Below are 18,062 nucleotides of genomic sequence, written 5' to 3'. Positions count from 1 at the left end.
TTATATAGTTACGCAGCTTATGGGCTTGTACTGTGCCAGTTCTACCTCAATCTTTGTGTATCTACCCTATATTTTTAAGTGAAATGGTTCATTAATAGTGTTTTCAGTGATTTTACTGAAAAGGTGAAAATAGCTATGCTGACAGCTTTGAGGATTGAGCACAAAAGATTAGTGTACCTCTCTGTTCTTTTCCCTAAAAACATTTATTCATCTCATGTATTTACTGTGAAAAGGATAAAACCTTTACCAGCTGGTGGGAGGGTTTTTTCCCCTCATTGAAGGAGAGGAATTGTCATTTGGTTTAATGCTTTTAGAAACGACAAAGGCCTCCAGAGTGTTGTCATGTTCTTTTTCTGCTTTTGGTTTGCATGATCTTGAGCAAAGGAGCTTAAAGGAAGCTCATGCAAAGTACCATAGAAACTGTGTTTTGTTAACTTACTGACTTCAAACCCACATAAAAATGATGCAGGAATCATGATAGGAATGTTGATTACATGGTTTCATGGCTGTTGAAAAGTAAAGCGTGGTTTTCTACCGCACTTTGTTTCAAAGTGCTTACCACTGGTGGAGGAGAGTTTGAAAGTCCCAGTGTGTGAGTTTGAGCTGTAATAGGTGAATACAATTTAGAGACTAATTTAACTTTCTTTCAAACACCTGAGATGGCAATTTATAAAGCTGCATAACCATGTTACATGTAATGCAAGGAAATTATATATAAAAAGAGCCCAAATGTGTCAAGGTCTTTCTCCTATTTTTGAGGCAGGATATCAGCAGTCAAATAAGAACATCAGTTAATGTATGATTTTTTTGAGATTATTTTTTTTCCCTTCTTCCTTTTGGAATGCTTAATTTACACAGCTAGTCTTGTCAGGAAAAAAATTGATACTACATGTCCACAAATTTAACTTTTTGATTTTTGTGGTGAGATAGTAGTAATTTGGGGTGAAAAGAAGTTTGATCATTTATAAATATTTAGATACTTTATACTATATTCAGTCTGGAATAATCCCAACTAGTATTTCTTGTGCCAGTCTTGCATAAGGCATTAAATTCTCGTGGGTTGTGCAATAGCACAGACAGGCAGCTACTGCAGAGGAAACATTCTTTGGGATGTGAGGCATGAAGGGTATGCTGTTTGCTTTCTTATAAAGCATTTTATGATCTTACTGAAAAAGACTTGTTGGCCATTTTAGGGAAATTACTTCTGGATATATGATTTCAGCTGTCAAAAATTATGGTCTTCCTAATACAGAGATGGTGAATTACCAGATTATGAGGAGCAACGCTTGTAGTCCCAGAGGATATGGATCTGCTGGCATCTTGAGGAGTGAAGCTACTACCATGGAAATGAGAATATTTTGGGGCAGTTGTGTTGGGGGAAAAAAGCAGTTGCTCTCAGTTTTGTGGTTAGTGTCTTTATCAGTTTAGAGCCTAGCCTCTATAAAATTTGTGAATCCCTTAAGATTCTGAATTCCAGGCTCTGAAGAGCAAATTGCACAACTCTCTGAAGGGACAAGGGAGTGAACAGTATTTGGTCCTGTGTATATGTATAGGTAACACTTGTTTACTAGGACATGGGAGCTTACTATCATTTATACCTGTCCAGTTGTTTTACTAAATCAGGTCTCAGTTTTTCCCTTCTATGTAGGCTTCATTTTCAACTTTAGAAGCTAAACAACATATTGTTCCTTGTTTCCCTCACATAATTGGTATCACAGTGTTTAGTGTCAGTCACTGCATTTCTTCACACTTTTTGATGCTTATTCTTACACAGATGTATGTATGCAAGTGTCGTATCAGTGAGGTTTTTGAGATAGCTGAATTTTTTATTTGTTTATATTTTCCCCCCAGCTTTGGCCATGTTGACAGCTTTTGTAAGCTGTAAGGCTCTTGCTTGTGTCTTCCTTTTCCTGTGTAGAGTTCACAGAGAACGTGTCAGGGTAAAAAGCTGAAGCCAAAGGCGAGCTGTCTTTAGCATGGGCAACAGTGGATAAACAGTCTTCATCCCAGAGAATGTTCTAACATATCTATATATTCTGTGCTGTTGCTGAAATGAGTTTCTGTATGGCTGTTCCTGGAGCATTGGCTTAGTTACTGGTTTTATTTGTGATTTTTTTCCCCCCTTTTTTCTTTTGTTCTTTTGGTTCTTGCTGGTGTATTTCTAAAAATGTTTCTGATCAGCAAAAACAATAAGCAAGAGTACCTAATGTTCTTCAGGGCAATGTCTGGTCTTGGTAGAGTTGTTGCATTTAATACCAACATATCAGTCTGGTTTTTGTCTCTTAAAAATAATTAGATGGCAGAAATAAACCTATTTGCTGGGTTAATGATAACCAGAAACTAATACAGATGGGTCGGTTTTTCATGCAAAAATCAGTGTGCCGAGAGAGGTGGATTTTTGAGAGCTCCCTCTCCTGCACATTCAGACCCTGATTTTCAAGTCGTCTTTTCTTTAATCTTATTGTGAACTGTTTTCTTTTTGCATTTAATCTTATTTTGTACAGCTTTGTGTAATTCATGTAAGAAAGACATGAGATTCACTGTGGATGAAGACCAACTGGACTTCAATAACTATTTGATAATTGGCATTACATTTATTTGAACACTTTTAATCTTCAGTAGAAGATTGAAAATCTTCCCCTTGTGTTTAGTTTTCATGTTTCATTCCATTGTGGCCATCCCTTACCTTATTTAGGGATTTCCCAGGCCACTTATTTACCTGCTGAATATCACGCAATTTCTCTGCAGTAATTAAGGCAGATCATTGCATGGAGGAGCATTTAGGAATCCACTTAATGATTTTTTTAACACTTTTTTTTTCAGTGCAGTTCATTGCTGGGGAAAAGGAAGCTCAAGCTGGCATGTTGCCACCCAGGCATTTCCTTGTTGTTCATTAGAAAGCGTGAGCCGTCAGTTCAGTAACCTTTCTTATAGAGGTATACTGGAAGACTACATGAGGGTGTTGAAATTGATTGGTAACGTGACATTTGCATGATTAAAACAATTTTGTGTGTGGTTTTTCTCTTTAGGGTAGATGACATTCCTCCAGGAATATCACTGCTTCCTGATAACATTCTTCAGGTCCTCAGGCTCCAGCTGCTACAGTGTGTCCAGAAAATGTCAGATGGCCTAGAAGAGCAGCAGCAGGCTCTGTCACTTTTACTTGTGAAATTCTTTATCATCCTTTGCAGGTATTCATTCCAATTGTTACCTCAGCAAGGCTGTTGTTTTGTTTGAGAAATCTTGATGCAGCTTGATGCAGATTCTAATGATGCATACAATGTGGTTGGATACTTTCCAACAGAAACAGAGAAGTGCCACTTCTCAGGATATTCAAAATAAAAGAAGAGGGAATAAAAGAGAGAGAGGGGAGCAATGCAATCATCTTAGCAATAATGTTTGCCATGAGAAATGGAATAGAAGGGGATTAGCACTAAATTCCTTGTAATTACATAAGATATATCTATGGGAATTAAAGATACGGTGTACCTGGTATAAGAAATACTTTTTAAAAAAAAGGCACAATCTAACACGTGTTGGATATGAAACAACTTGAGAGAGAGAGCATTGTACAGGAAGAACTGTTTCACATTCTTAACATGCTTATAATTCCATAAACAGCTTAGGAAACATGATTAATGCAACTGGCTTCCTTCTGAAACTTATGCCTTATCTTGTAATTCTGTTGAAGCAGGTGAATAAACTGTTTTTAGGGATTTATTCCTCCCTATTTCTTTAGTCTTCTATTGTAAACTGCATTAAGAGAGGAAGGGGATAAAATGTAATAGGGAATCTCCTTTTCTGAGGAGTATTTGAAGCAGCTCTTTTGAGTCCTTTGGCTGTTCTTACCCCTGAAACAATACAAAGGGCTGTAGGGGAGTATTTAAGTATCCTGGAATATTACATATAAGCTGAGTAGATGGTGGTAATGTGTTTCTGAATTACAAAGTGTTGTCAGTCTTATTTAATTGCTGAAAAGTTCTCCTTATGTCATCCCTTCAGTATCTGATCTTTGACTTGTCCTCAAGACTGAGAAATAACATGTGCATGCTATTTCTTTGTTGCTGTTGATTTCTTTATGTTCTAAAATAATTTATTAGATGTTTGTTTTCCTTGGGAGAATTTAAAGTGAGTAAATGCTTCTAGGTAATATGTCTGTTAAAATTTTAGAAAGTGCATGTGCTAGTAATGTGGGAGAAGTGGAGGTTACTGTCTTTTGTTATCAGATGCTCTTTCTGAGCTTTCTATGTAGTGTCCTGGGAATCTGCTTAACCTCTGAACCCCCAAATTCCAGATAGAATTGGCCTACAGCAGAGTCACTTAGACCTTTCTTTTCCTTCCTGTTAGAAGAAAACTTCTTAGCTCTGTTACTGTGACAGAAATAAACATTTGAGTACATGCAGTCTTTTGGAGAGTATTTTTGAAATGCTGATACACTTTTGTATGAATATAGACAGAATGCTAAAACAAACACTGTTTCAACTAGCCTCACATGGTACACTGTGTACATTTCTGTGGTTTTTATGTTGTCTTCATAGAAATTTGGCTAATGTGGAGGAGATTGGGATGTGTTCATACATTAACCATGTTATCACCATGACAACGTTATACATTCAACAGGTATGTGGTTAACAATTCTCATCTTTTGTTTTTGCCATCTGATACTTTCTGCTCCTGCTTATGTGATCCCCTTTTTCAATAATAGTGTTGTGTGGGGAACAATTTGTGGGCTCAAAACTGTTCTGGAGGAGATCAAGATTAATTTTCAACTTCTAGAAATCTTCTCACCATAGCTTTCTTTTTTTTCCTCAGTTAAAAAGCAAAACAAAAGAAAAAGAAGTGGCAGATCAGACCCCCATAGAAGAATTTGTGCGACATGCCTTGGCTTTTTGTGAAAGTCTCTACGATCCATATCGAAACTGGAGGCAGCAAATTGCAGGGTATGTGCGGACTAGGACAGGATTATAAATATATGATAAGTTTAGGTAAACAATATGTAAAGTTTCTGATAGAACTGCAGCTACCTGATGTCAAACTAAAATAAAAAGTAGTTACGTGTATGATGTTCTGCTGTTGTATTTTACAACTGTTAGAACTGATAGCCTTGAGCAGTTGATTTGATACTGTGTGTTAGAGCTTTTCCCCCCCACTTGTTAGAATAGCATTAATTGAAACAGTTCTTCTACCAAAATTAACATCATAAAGCAGGCGTGCTTGAAACTGAAATTCATTGCCAGCAAAGTTGTCAGAGTACTAATATAGCCTGTTCCATTTAGTGGAAAGCTGAGTTGTGAGGCTTTTTGAAAGGTGGGAAGAGTAGAGAGCCAGGAAGTGGGCTTTCTGAGAAGCTTAATTTCTGTCATTCTCGGCACAGGCCCTGTTCTTTGAAGCTGCTAGTGATTCACTTCATCTGATATAAACTGGCTCTTCAGAGACCTCTTATAATTTTCCATGAGGTCTTTTTCATGTACAGTTCTCCCTTATTAGCCCCAAATTAATGACAATAATGTTAAATGTACATAATCTTGTATAGTTATTGTGTTTTTCTGCTGTGTGTACAAGGGCTGAAGTTGTTGTTTGCTCCTTGCTGCTATTGTTCAGAGCTGCTTTTCCTCTAGTTCCTCAATTTTATTTCAGTCAGGACCATTTTGACATGCATCAAATGTTGGACCTGTGCATGCAAATAACTAAATTCATAGAAAGATTGTACCTCATATTACCTAGTCTTGTAAAACCTCGGGTCCTTTCTCACAGTATACATTCTGTAGAGCTAGGACAGGATTTGTGCATTTCTGCTAGCTCTGTGACTTGCGTTTGTGCAGCAAGTCACTTATCTGACCCTGTGCAGAGTGGGGATCATGTGAGCTGTGTGCCTTGGCTGCTGGGGTTTCATTGTAGCTGGAAACCTGCAGTATGCCCTAATGCTGCAGGCTTCATGAGGCTGTTATGGAAACAAAAGGTAGTATTCTCCATAACAACTTGAATCATTGTGCACAAAGTTTTAAGAAGCATGTGAAGGTCATAACTTCTGGTATTTTTGTGCAGCATGAGAATTCCCCTTTTCTAGAACAGAGCATGACACCAGTTCTCCCATATGGCCTGCCAGCGTACTGCTAAGTTGTTTTCAGATTTAGTGTAGGTGATGCCAGCACATCTTGTGGTATCTTAGGTAGAGTATAAGTACTCAAAATCAGTGAATTTACAGTCAATGAAGCTGCAGAATTTGGCAATGAATATAATCACACCACAGAGAAGTGTCATGCTTTCTGAAACTGGGTATGATTTAAATGCCTTTTTAAATTTATAATTTATTTACCGGCAGTCTAGAAGTTAAAATAAAATTAAATTTGAATATATACTTGAGGTGTTTGGTTGTAACTGACCAACATGATGGTCCTTCCATTGCTTTCTCCTTTCAAAAACTGGCCCATTTTTCTAAACTGGTGGAACAAGGAAGCCAAAAAGAATGGGATAGGTGGACCTGGTTGAATTAAGGCAAAAGAAGTTAATGATAATCACAGTATAGATATGTTGCATCTTTGAAAAGAAGTGTATATGTGTGTCAGTAGAATTATATCCCTTTAATTTGATGGGTCCCCCCAATAAATCCATAATAATGTTTTGTGCCCATTTCAAATTGCATGATTAAGAAATTTGGCAGTCTAGGTGGTGGCTTAGTTACAATAAACAAGGACTAAATAATAAATTGTGGGCTTTTATTTTTTTTTTAACTAAACCATATTGTAAACATTTAAGGTATTTCTAGGAGCAGAACAGTAAATAGGGGATTAGCTATGATTTAATTTTTTCAGGATGAAATACTACTTTGCTATATATATATTTTTTTTTTTGATCCTGTAGGCAAAAGATAACTTCTGATTTTTGGCAGTTTTCTATTATGAAGTCATAAACAAAGGTATCATATCTAATTTTTTTGTGTATCTTTTTCAATGTAATTGCAGACGTTTCATTAGTACAGTTGAAAAGAGCAGACAGAAGTATAAACCAGCTTCCCTCACTGTTGAGTTTGTCCCATTCTTTTACCGTAAGTATTATCAACAGCATGTTTAAAAATAGTCACCTTTGGAGGAGTGAACTTAGTGATTCCAAGTTCCTTTCCCCTAAGAATGCCTGATAAATGTAAAAGCCCCTTACTTGTTTTCTGAGGCTGAATGAAGTGGGTTGCTTTGTTCACTTGTTTTTGGTTTTTTTTTGCTCTGAGCATTATCATCTTGCCATTCTGACTGATCTTTGAAAGCCTGTTTTTTTTTTTCAGATTCTCTTTCAGTGCCTAACATGGTTTAATAGGGTTGATTCTGGGAATTGCCAACTTTCCTGTTTATTAGGGTACATATAGTGATTGCACGTAAGATTCCTGTAGCAACTGTAATGATAACTCACATGGAAAAATAATCTTATGAAAGTGTTCATGCATTTTTGTCTCTTAATATGATTTAATAGCTAGAAAGAAGGAAGCTCTGTGCTATCCAACTAGCAAATGCTCCTTGGACTGCAGTTTGGGAAACTGCTCTGTTTTGCCTCTGGTTAACTCATTAAATATCATGATGGCTGCTTAGGAATTCATGTGTTCTTACCATTACAGATTGGCTGTGTGGAAAAGGAGGACTTCTGTGGCCATGTTCTGTACTTAAACCTGGGGAAAGTGGGATGTCCAGCTAGTTTGCCACTTTAGCACACCAAAGTGCTTCGCTCTTGCATCTGCTAGTGCCAACAGAAGTGAAGAGTAGGAATATGCTGGAGGGGTGGGGGTATGAGTGAAATCAGCCTTTTTTTGCAGCTATCTGTTAACTCAACTTTAATTGAAAATAAAAAAGTAAGGTTCTGTTCCTAGAGTGGTAACATTTATGAATTTGGTTTCTCTAGGCTTGAGTAACATACTCTTTCTGTTCCTTGAGATTCCCTCTGTGTACGTAAAACAAGCTAGTTGCCAAAAAGACCAAAGAACTGATGCCAGTAAAATGCCATTATCTTTGTGCCAGAGCACTGGAAACCCACTGCTACTGAGGAATGTCATCTGCATCCTCCCCATTCAGTACATTGCACTCTGGATCCTCCTAAATCCCTTAAATACTGTGACTGAGCTGCAAGTGCACTAATTAGCTGGCAGATACTCATCTGCTGGTTGGCCAGCTGGCAGGAAAGACAGAACAAGAAATTGCTGAGCAACTGCTTTAGACATTCTGCCATAGCAGCACTAATTTGAGGCTTTTTTGGTCTACCCAGCCTAATGATTTATTCACAGTCTGCTACGTACTGCTCTTTTGAATTTGTCTAAGTTTCCCCAAAAGGTTTAGAGGCTAGAAGTCAAGGGAGTGGTGGGACTAGCAGACTGACAGTGTCATCATCTAAGCTTTGTTTCCTTTGAAGACCAGATTTTAAAAATAGCTGTGCAATTTTCTTTTAAAACAGGCCTATATATTCAGTATATAGTCAGAAATCTTACCAGTAATTGGTAATTGTCTTAAAGGTTATATTATAATTTTAATGAATATAAAATTCTTGCATTTTCTGTTTCTGTTGTTTGTTTAAAATCTCAGCTTTTACAAAACTAAGTCATTATCGGTTCTATCTCATGAGGTTTTACGATGATTAATTCCAAATAAAATAATCCTTTGTAGTTTGTTGCAGCTACTTTGAGTCTAGTGTTATTGCTATAGCAACAATATCCAGGTTATAGTTATTGCTAAGAAGAGTTCCTGAGGCACTTTATAACTAATTTATATCAGATATGGCATGAGAAGAGATGCAGGATAATTGTCTTTAAAGAGACTACTGCTAGAAAGGTTACAGACCTGCACAGGCTTCCTTGGGAAGTTTGGCTTAAAGGGACCAAGCTCAGGGACTGTTTCTGAGCTACCTGCACTGCATATCGTATTAGACTTGCTGTATAAAAATTGCTCTGACCTTTGTCATGCTTTCTAGCTGCTTGTGTGTTAGCATGTCCTCCTATTTCTCTATAGTGTGGACAAAATGTGCTCATTTTACATTATGGATCTGGTCAACAGTTGTTGTATATCTATAGTTCTGTCAGCCTGCATGAAAAGTTTTATGCAAGTTGAAGGTCTGGCCCTGTGAATTCCTGATAAATGTGGTCTTGTCATGTTACTTTCATAATGCTGGAATTGATGTGTTTGTGCCTGACTTGTCTAAAATACAGTGGAGATTATACAGTTGGTTTTTTTTAATTTGCATGATGACAGGAAGTAGAGCAGCTTTTTTTAATTGTTTTGTTTGTTGGTAGGGTTTTTTTGAAAGGAAAAACTGTATAATTTATGACCAAAGGAATCCCTTCTCCTTTTTATTTACTCCAATCAGAATGCTTTCAAGAAAGTGAACATCTCAAGGAAAGCCTAAAATGTTGCCTGCTGCATCTCTTTGGAGCTATTGTGGCTGGTGGTCAGGTAAGGATGTTTTAAGCTCTTTTCAGCTGCTGAAGCCTCCAAATGCCTGTTTGTTATTTAAGGCTTATAAATACCCCATAACCCATAAATCAGAAGAATTTGTTATTGACTATGAATTGTTTGTCTTATGAGGTTTGGGATCATTCTGAGCAATAGTATCTAAATGCTAAAAGCTGGATCCTGCTTTCAAATAACAGTAGAAATTTGCTGTCTACAATAACCACACATTCGTATGACCATACTGTAATACTTTCATATCATAAAGAAAAAAATGTGTGTAACTAGATTAGGAGTTTCCACCTGACGAGATGTAAATTTTGTATCAACACATGAAATTCTTCAACATTGGGAAGTAAGCTGGGAAGTAAGCTAGGAAGTAAGCTATTTCTGTAAGAGGCACAGGGCCTTTATAGCTTGGAAGCTGTTTAAAATATTTGAAAGAATGTGAAGAAAAGAGGGTGTTCATCATCAGCAAGGCCAACATCCACTCTCTTGGTTGACTTTTGTAATGTGCTGCTTAGTCTGGTCACAAGCAAATGTTAATTCTGATAATCCAGAAGAGACAGTGTTTTTAAATGTTGTCAGGCAGTGGCAAAGCCAGGCACTGCTCCACCAGGGAAGGCAATCTGAGACTGAGTGTGATGACCAGGCAGGCAGAGGCAGTTGACCTCACTGGCAAAAGGCACAGTCTTACTATACCTGAACAAGGTGATCAGAGCAGGTCTGGTGGTAGTAACCAGGATCAACCAGCCTAGATTGCTACACAAGTCTGTAATGCTGAAGCCTGAAATCAAGCCAGGAAGTCTGGTCAGCACATCAGGGTGGGGATTTGGTCTAGTGATAGTAACTAGGGTCAGTCAAGAGTCTGGTGGTTGCCAGGCCCATCCGTAGTGATGAGATGGGTCTAACGTCAAGCTGAGCAGTCAAGTCTGTGGGTCAGGTTCAAGGCAGTACATGGCCAGGTGTGGGCATGGCTGGAGTGTAGCTCAGGCAGATTGAGATCTGCAGCTTGAATGCAGCTCCCTGGAGAAGGCAGGAGTCCCTGACAATGCTTCTCAAAGCTAGGCTGGGCCCCTGCCCCAGATTTAAGGTGGCCCTGAGCCTATGCAGTCAGACCCCCAGGAAGAGAGGTGAGGAAAATACACTCAGGGCCCAGACAAATGTTTGTTAATTATTATGTTATTTTAAAAAAAAAATTAAAGTATCATGAATTTCATGATCTAAAATAAAAATGCAAGTGAAGGTTTACCTAGAATTAGCAGTTTTTCAAGGCTTATAAGAATTTTGTAACAGGCACTTAAATATTTCCTTTTCCCTATAAGCATTCTCTTTGAAAAAGAAAGCCTAGTTAAGTGAACAAGATGGGCTGCATTTCATCTGTACCCATCAGTAGAATCCAAGTAGAATGTTTCATATTTATTTAACAATTACAGGGCATTAACAGACATAGTATTGCATGTTGCATTATTCAGATAACTCAGAAACTGCTGGTTTGAAGAGGTTTGGTTTTATTTATTTATTCATTATTATTTTTTCCTTAATCTTTTTTTCTCCATGGGTTTCAGAGGAATGCTCTTCAAGCAGTATCTCCTGCCACCATGGAAGTCTTGATGCGTGTTTTAGCAGACTGTGACAACTGGGATGACAGGAACCCTGAGGAAGTGAGCAGGAAGGCAGAGCTGACTCTGAAATGCCTGACAGAAGTTGTCCATATCCTTCTAACCAGCAGTTCTGACCAGCGGCAAGTGGAGACGAGTACGATATTGGAGAACTATTTCAAGTTGCTTAATTCAGACCATTCAGCTTTACCTAATGCAAGGCGGTGCAGGCAGTGGGAGAGCAGGTTCATAGCACTACAAATCCAAATGCTGAGTGAGTACCCAATTGTGCAGTTCCTTTAAATATCTCTTGATAATAACTCCGAAGCAAGTAGTGATTGAACCATGATAGTAATATAACTGAATGTTCTACCAAAAATGTTCACTTGGCTAAGCAATTGAAAAGTTTCAAACATTTCTTCATTGACATGCCTTTAGATGTATTCTTGTTTGATCATTCACTACAAAAATACCCAGAAGAAACCATATCAGATTGCTACCATTTAACCAGAGTGTCAAGGTTTGTGGACTGCCAGTCTCCATTTAAAAAAACCAAAACAAAAAAACAAAACAAAGAAGCAAACCAAAACAACACTTTTGCTGTGCAACAGCTGACACTCATCAGCACCTTAATTGCAGGATAAGATGGGTCTGTAATAAAATACCCATGTGATGGCTGTTTTGTGATAGTTCGCTTTTCAAATGACGTTATTGTAAACATTGGCCAAAGGTGACGGTCTGAAACAGTTGGGTTTAAGTCATTGGATAAGAATTCAGAATTTGGAGTTTTTTCTACTTTGTTCAGAATGGGAAATATAAATAAAGGTATTTCTTTTCCCAAACTTCCAAGACAATTGAGGAATAGTACTGAGGTGATGAAGAATGCTTACAGTATAAGGCTGCTGTACAATACAGAGTAATAGCTTGATGAGGAAGCAAGTGTTTGCATGCTTTAAGTAAAAGGCATGCTGCTTATGTACTCACAAAGAGCTTAAACAGAGCCCCAAAGCAATCAAAGATATTTGGTAGCTGATTTGTTCTCCTGATATGGTAGGTTATGTGATAATTTTTACAGCATCAAAATGTTTAGCTTTAGGCCTAGTGCTCTATGCTTAAAATGCACATTATTCTTGATAAAAGAATTCACAGCATATGGTTTATTGTGTAATTTTTTTTCCCCATGTTTATTATGTAATGTGCAGAAAAAATGCTTGATGGATTTGGGAAGTGTTTTGTCTTTGATGCCAGTTCTGTTTTAATTTTATAGATACCATCACAGCCATGTTAGACTGCACAGATAGGCCTGTTCTGCAGGCAATTTTCCTTAACAGTAATTGCTTTGAGCATCTCATTCGACTGTTGCAGAACTGCAAGGTAAATTTTCCCTTATCAGCATATTTTTAACAAAACCTGTCTTTTAATATTGCAGGTATATTAATTACCTTTATATCTTCCTTCTGAGTTAGATGCAATTTTATAGTGTCTGCATACTGGAAGGAGAACTTTGGGTTGGTTAGAGCCACTAATGCCATGAATGATCAGAAATGAGCAAGTTGCTCTAAAATCTTTTGTTTTTTATTCCTAATGAAGTAGAGATATTTCTTGTCTGTGTTGTGGTTAAGGCAATGAATGCTTAGTTTGAGTCATGAGCAAAATACCTTTCCTGCTCAGTCTCTAAAATCTGTTAAGGTTGTTACTGGAATAATTGAAATCAACACACACCCCACACCCCACCTCCTTTTTTTTTTTTTTTTTAATAATCTGTCACTGGATTGCTAGGAAGTCATTTGCAACTGGAGACATATTTTTCAATTTTAAAAACTTTGGTGTGTCTTTTAAGTGTTTCAAAATATTTGAGTATTGTGTAGCTGACATAAAACATGCTCAAAACAGCTCAAGCTGTTATGAATGTTATTTGATTGTTCTTCCTCTGTGTAGGATTTAGTGTTTACATAGATACTGTTTTTTCATCCCAATCCCAGATGGTCGTAATTTGCAAGCTAGTGTCTTCCACTTACTGCTTTGTAGATTTCATTTTTCTCATGCAAAAGAATATAGATATGAATATTTTGTGGAATATTTTATTTATCTTTTTGTGATACGTTGGTGGTGTAGCTATTTTGAGCTCTTCTAATACCATATAATTTAATGTTAGCTACAGTATGCAATTTGATTCAGATCCATTTAGATTTTGGATTAGAACATATTTCAGTGCAGTGATATATTAAAAATAAATGTGCTTGGATTATGTCTTAACTGTAGTTATACTTAGTGGCAGAATGCCAACTGACTTGAAGTGTTTTGAGTAGCGTTTGTAGGGTATCTCCTCCTGAAAATACATTGTTTGACCTTTCTATTCTCCTCTGTTTGGGAATCTGTGCCTATTTTTGTACTGACCTTGTACTCTGTAAGAAATTTCTTTTTTTAGTTTCTTCTTAAATTATCAAGCAGTGTGATGTTTACCTGTTTATGGAGACTTAAGTTATGTTCCTGCTCTCATATAAACAAGTGGTGGAATTTAAGAAAGCAGGAACAGCTACTCTATTTTTGCAGCTTGCTCCTTTTATTTTTACTCTGCCTGTATGTATGTCGTAAGATATGCTCTTTTGAGGATTTTTTGCCCTGTGATAGTCTCACATTTTACTGTGACTGGATACCAATACTGCCAGTTTGCTACATAGTGGGATTTTTTCTAACCTGTCATAGTCAAGATACCCCCAAGGATGAGAAGCAGGGAGAGAGCGGAGGCTGGGAAGGTGGTGTCTATTTGTATTTTCCAATATACTGTGTATCTGTTCTTTTTCAAAGCCAAATAGTATAGATTGATTTAGCTGTGGAATTAGGCTTTCTCCTTATTAGTTGGGGGTGGACACCCTATTTCTAGATTACTTTTTTTCTTGACCTATGAAAATACTGCTACTGGATTCATGATCAAGCTGTGTAAAGCACAATTCTGCAGCTCTGCAGATAGCGGGAGAGTCCAGACACATATCTGAAACTAAGGAAGCTATTGGATCTTCAGCAAATTTGAAGCGTAAGAAATTTTCGTGGAAAGGAGGGGTGAAGAAAATCCATACCACCATTTCTGCTATAGATATTCCAAAGAACTTGCAGTACTAATGTCATACTTCTAGTCATACTTCCTAGTCATTTGCAGTTCAACAGTCTTCTAAAATTTAAATCTTTTTTTTTCATATTTGCTGGCTTTAAGGCTTATGGGCAAACTGCCTTCCCTTAGCTATGCTCTAGGGCTAGAGATCTGCACAAAGGCTTTTCAAAACTGCTCGGTTAAGTTTTGATGTCTGAATGTTGCTTTTTGCCTGTGACATCCGAAAAGAGTGACTGTACTTTCAATGTATCAGGGAGTGCTTATTCTATACTGACAGACATTTAACAAGCTGCTTTGTCAGTCTTGAATCTTTTCTCATCTATTAAACTCTTAGAGGTCAGACTTTGAGCAAAGCACATTGACCTCTAGCAGTTTGCTGTGTTTAAAAAAAAACCCACTAACTTATTTTCTGAACAGCTTTTAAATAGAACAACTAAACCCATATGGATATTGTAATAAAAATCTATTTTTCTATTTTACATGTATTATCAGAATTGAAGTAACCCATATGAAAAATTTAATGTGGGGGTTTTTTTTGCATGTCTGCCTTTGCTTCTGTTTAATGTTCCTATTTCCACTTGTTAATGTTACAACCCTCTGAGGCATATTATCCTTATTCTGCAGTACTGAGTGCTCTTGACCGTGATGTACCTTTCAAAATGACTTGTGTTTCTATGTGCTTTTACACCTGTGTAAGTCAAAGTAATATCTTGAGTGTTGTCCTTCTGTTTGCCCTAGCTTATGGAATTGATTTCTCAGGTTTTTCTTCAGAGAGACTACCTAGCAGATAATGGAACAAAATGTATGAGGAAAAAAAAAGACAAATGCTTAGTTTTTACCCACTAAAGGAAAGTGGTGTTCCTTTTCTTTGAAGGAACTTTTAAAACATTTTGATCAGGGATTTTTTTACCATCTCAGTAGAATTTAAAAACACAAGAAGATAAATTTTAGTCCTGATCAGGTTACAGCTAAACTGCACACAAAGTGACTGCAATTGATTATGAAGATATTTTGGTGACCTTTAAATTTGCAAATTCAGGAACTGACAAGGAATCTATACACAGAGCTACTATACACAGAGCAGTTTCTTAGCTGAAGGTGCAGTATAGGTGTATGTTTGATTTAAAGCTGTTTACAACCTGTCTGATTCTTAGGATGATGGCAGAGATATTTTACCCTTCTTCCTGTCCTAAAGGCTATGTGCCCCAGGAATTCTGCTGCTGTTGCTGTTTGAAGATTAAAATATTCTGTCTAGCTATCTTCAGTCTTCACCTAGGATGAAATATAAGTGAAAAATGGTGAAACATCTGTATCCATTTCTTTGCTAATGCCCCACTGTAGTCTTTATTTCTTAAAAGTAAATGTTTGAGAACCTCCTGTCATGTTGCATATGGTAAATTATATCAGAGTTGCTAAGCCAGTGACCAATATAAATTCTGGATAGATCTGTTTCCTTGTCTCAGTGATTATATATTTTCATTTAATTCTGGAGGGGGAAAAAGTGATTAGTATTTAGCAAAAATACAATGTAATCTTCAGTATCGTAAGAATTAACAGAAGGTCAATATTAATGGAGGATTGTGTCTCACCGGTGTGAGAACTTTCTTTTTTTTTTTTTTCCTCTTTTTTGTATGTAAAATACAAATTCAAGGCAGCCTCCACAGGTTTGGCTGCAGGTAACTGTTTAATGCAATTATTTCCATTATTCTTGTCTCTGTTTCTAACAGCTGTTTTTAAATGCTAACAATAAAGTGGCAGACAAGAGTGAGAAAGACCTTGCCAACAAATTACTGACAGAAATGAATGAGGACCAGGTACCTACCTAACCTGTATTTTGCTTCAACTGAAGTCAAGACACAATCACAGTAAAACTTGATTCCTGTGCTTCACCTTAACTGTCCTCTTTAAGCCTTCTGCAGCAAGAGGAGCTTGTGTTGCTGCACACATCAGTGTTTGCTGTCTCTGGAAAAAGATTTTTCTGAATAACAGATTGAATTCAACCTCAGTTTTATTCATCTGCTTCAAATTGCAGATATTTGCAATAGATTTGAGCCTCAGTTATGCTTCTTTTAAGGAAAAGGTGAAGTACATGAATCCAAAGAAATTCTATCAACCTGGTGGTGATTCCCCCCCCCCCCTTTTTTTTTGCTTCTTTGTCTCAGCACTGTGGTGTTTCGGATTCTGGAGCCTTATTTGTGAATCTTAATGGGTGTATTTGATGTCCTGATTCTTTGCTTGTCATCAAGAACAGATGTTCACAAAACAATGGACAGGCTGAATCAGGGAGGTAGGAATAGCCTGGTGCTTAAATTTTCCCAAAATAATGTGGAAAGTTTCAAATGCAAATTGTTGTGGTATTAATTTTGTAGTAGAATTATTTGTTCTCATTAAAAATGCAAAGAAATGCTAAATACAAGGTATGGTAATCTACAAATTGTGATTCTAACTAATAGCTTTGGCTTTTTTAGAAACTCAGTGCGACACTAACCGCATGTAAATGTTTCTTCGTGTCTAATACTGTCTTCTGATTCTTGACACTTTTTTCATTTTCAAAATGTCGGATATGCATATAATAATTCAGAGATGATGAAACAGAGTATGTTTATTTGCACAGTTTTGCTAATTAGGTTTACTGATGGATGCAAAATAGTGCTCCAACACTTTTGTTCACCATAGAAATATCAAACCACCATAGAAATATCAAACAACAATTACAGGAAAACGCTCGAAAGATGACTTAAATTGGAAAAAGAGATGTTGATTAATGCAACAAGGCTATGGGTGAGGCAGCCACCTTACTGTGCTGGTGTGACTTATCTCTTATAATTTGTGTGTGTGTGTTGCATTGGTGTGTAGGGATTTGGATGGAAAAGAAAACACTTTATATGAACTGCGGGTGCCCAATTCTCCAGCAGCACACACATACATACTGCAAGAGGCTTCCTAATTTGTTTTCCTCCCTCCCTCTTGAGGTTGTCCATTAGCCGCATGAGGAAAACCTGTTTGTCCATCAGAATATTTGAAGTGCAATGTGTGTTGTGAATGCTTCTCTCCTCTTGAAGTATGTGGCTAGTTGTCTACTGTTATGTAATTCCGCGTAGGCCGTGGGGTTATGAAATCTTGACTGGTGAGGAGATGATTTTTGAAGCATGTTAGCAAACTCTTGGTTTCCCCCCAGCAGGAGGGCACAGTATAGATTTTGGAGCTTTGCGCATTTGTATATAACTTCTGTACCTGCTACTTTCAGGTGTTTCAGGGACATCTAGACTGCTTGGCAGTGTCAACCATTCAAGCCCTCACAGCAGTAATGCACAAGTCTCCAGCTGCTAAGGTAAGAGTATGCAGAGGTCTGTCTGCAGTAGGCTTCTTGGTCTTGTTTCCAGTTAGTGTTTCTGTCACAATGTCTTGATGAATTTTGCTAATGAGGCTGAGCAGCTTGTGGTTGCGCATTTCTGCTGGATAGGAATAGCTGATTAGCATCCTTTATCCCTTTACATGTGTCTAATGGCTGGACACTGAGCCATCTTTCTATCAAAACTGGAAGATCAGAGAGTTATGGCAGTTGGAACCTTTGTGTAAAGGAAGTACATCATTACTTGTGCCATGAATGTGCAGGGCAGAATTAATGGATGTTTGCAGGAGTTTTCAGGCAGGAGTGTGTGTTGTAGTTTTATCATGGCTTTAAACTAACCCAGGACGATATTGGTGTCCGAATGGTGGTCTTGCCATTCCCTTGCCCTTCCTTTGTAGTTATTCTTGTGGTTTGTTAAATGTATATGTTGTGGTTAGTTTGTTAATCTGAGTAGAAGCTAAGCCCTCAGAAAAATAGTGTATTTATTCTTAGATTACTGAATTCATTAGATTCACCCTGTGGTTGAATGATTCTCTAGTCTTGGCACAGGGAAAGGGATGTGGCTGCACAGTGGAGGCTAA

General features: G+C 37.4%; 1 protein-coding gene across 7 annotated transcripts in view; it reads left to right on the top strand.

Moving 5' to 3' along the window:
- Positions 1 to 18,062, top strand: part of NBEAL1 (neurobeachin like 1) — a 90,793-nt gene that overhangs the window by 21,520 nt on the left and 51,211 nt on the right. For 4 of the 7 annotated variants that reach the window (XR_012836059.1, XR_012836060.1, XM_075756450.1 and 1 more), the window contains exons 4-12: positions 3,030 to 3,191; positions 4,539 to 4,620; positions 4,813 to 4,940; positions 6,963 to 7,045; positions 9,337 to 9,422; positions 10,988 to 11,294; positions 12,288 to 12,394; positions 15,857 to 15,943; positions 17,377 to 17,460. Coding sequence is in view for 5 of the 7 variants with exons in the window: in XM_075756450.1 (XP_075612565.1) it covers positions 3,030 to 3,191; positions 4,539 to 4,620; positions 4,813 to 4,940; positions 6,963 to 7,045; positions 9,337 to 9,422; positions 10,988 to 11,294; positions 12,288 to 12,394; positions 15,857 to 15,943; positions 17,377 to 17,460 (1,126 nt within the window). In the remaining 2 variants the exon portion in view is untranslated. The remainder of the gene's footprint in view (positions 1 to 3,029; positions 3,192 to 4,538; positions 4,621 to 4,812; positions 4,941 to 6,962; positions 7,046 to 9,336; positions 9,423 to 10,987; positions 11,295 to 12,287; positions 12,395 to 15,856; positions 15,944 to 17,376; positions 17,461 to 18,062) is intronic. The other 3 variants (XM_075756454.1, XM_075756451.1, XM_075756452.1) reach the window with 1 other exon arrangement.

This window comes from Balearica regulorum, chromosome 6 (genome assembly GCF_011004875.1).
Source record: "Balearica regulorum gibbericeps isolate bBalReg1 chromosome 6, bBalReg1.pri, whole genome shotgun sequence".
NCBI lineage: Eukaryota > Metazoa > Chordata > Aves > Gruiformes > Gruidae > Balearica > Balearica regulorum.
The sequence above is the reverse complement of the archived record's forward strand: the minus strand, read 5'-3'. Positions and strand labels throughout refer to the sequence as shown.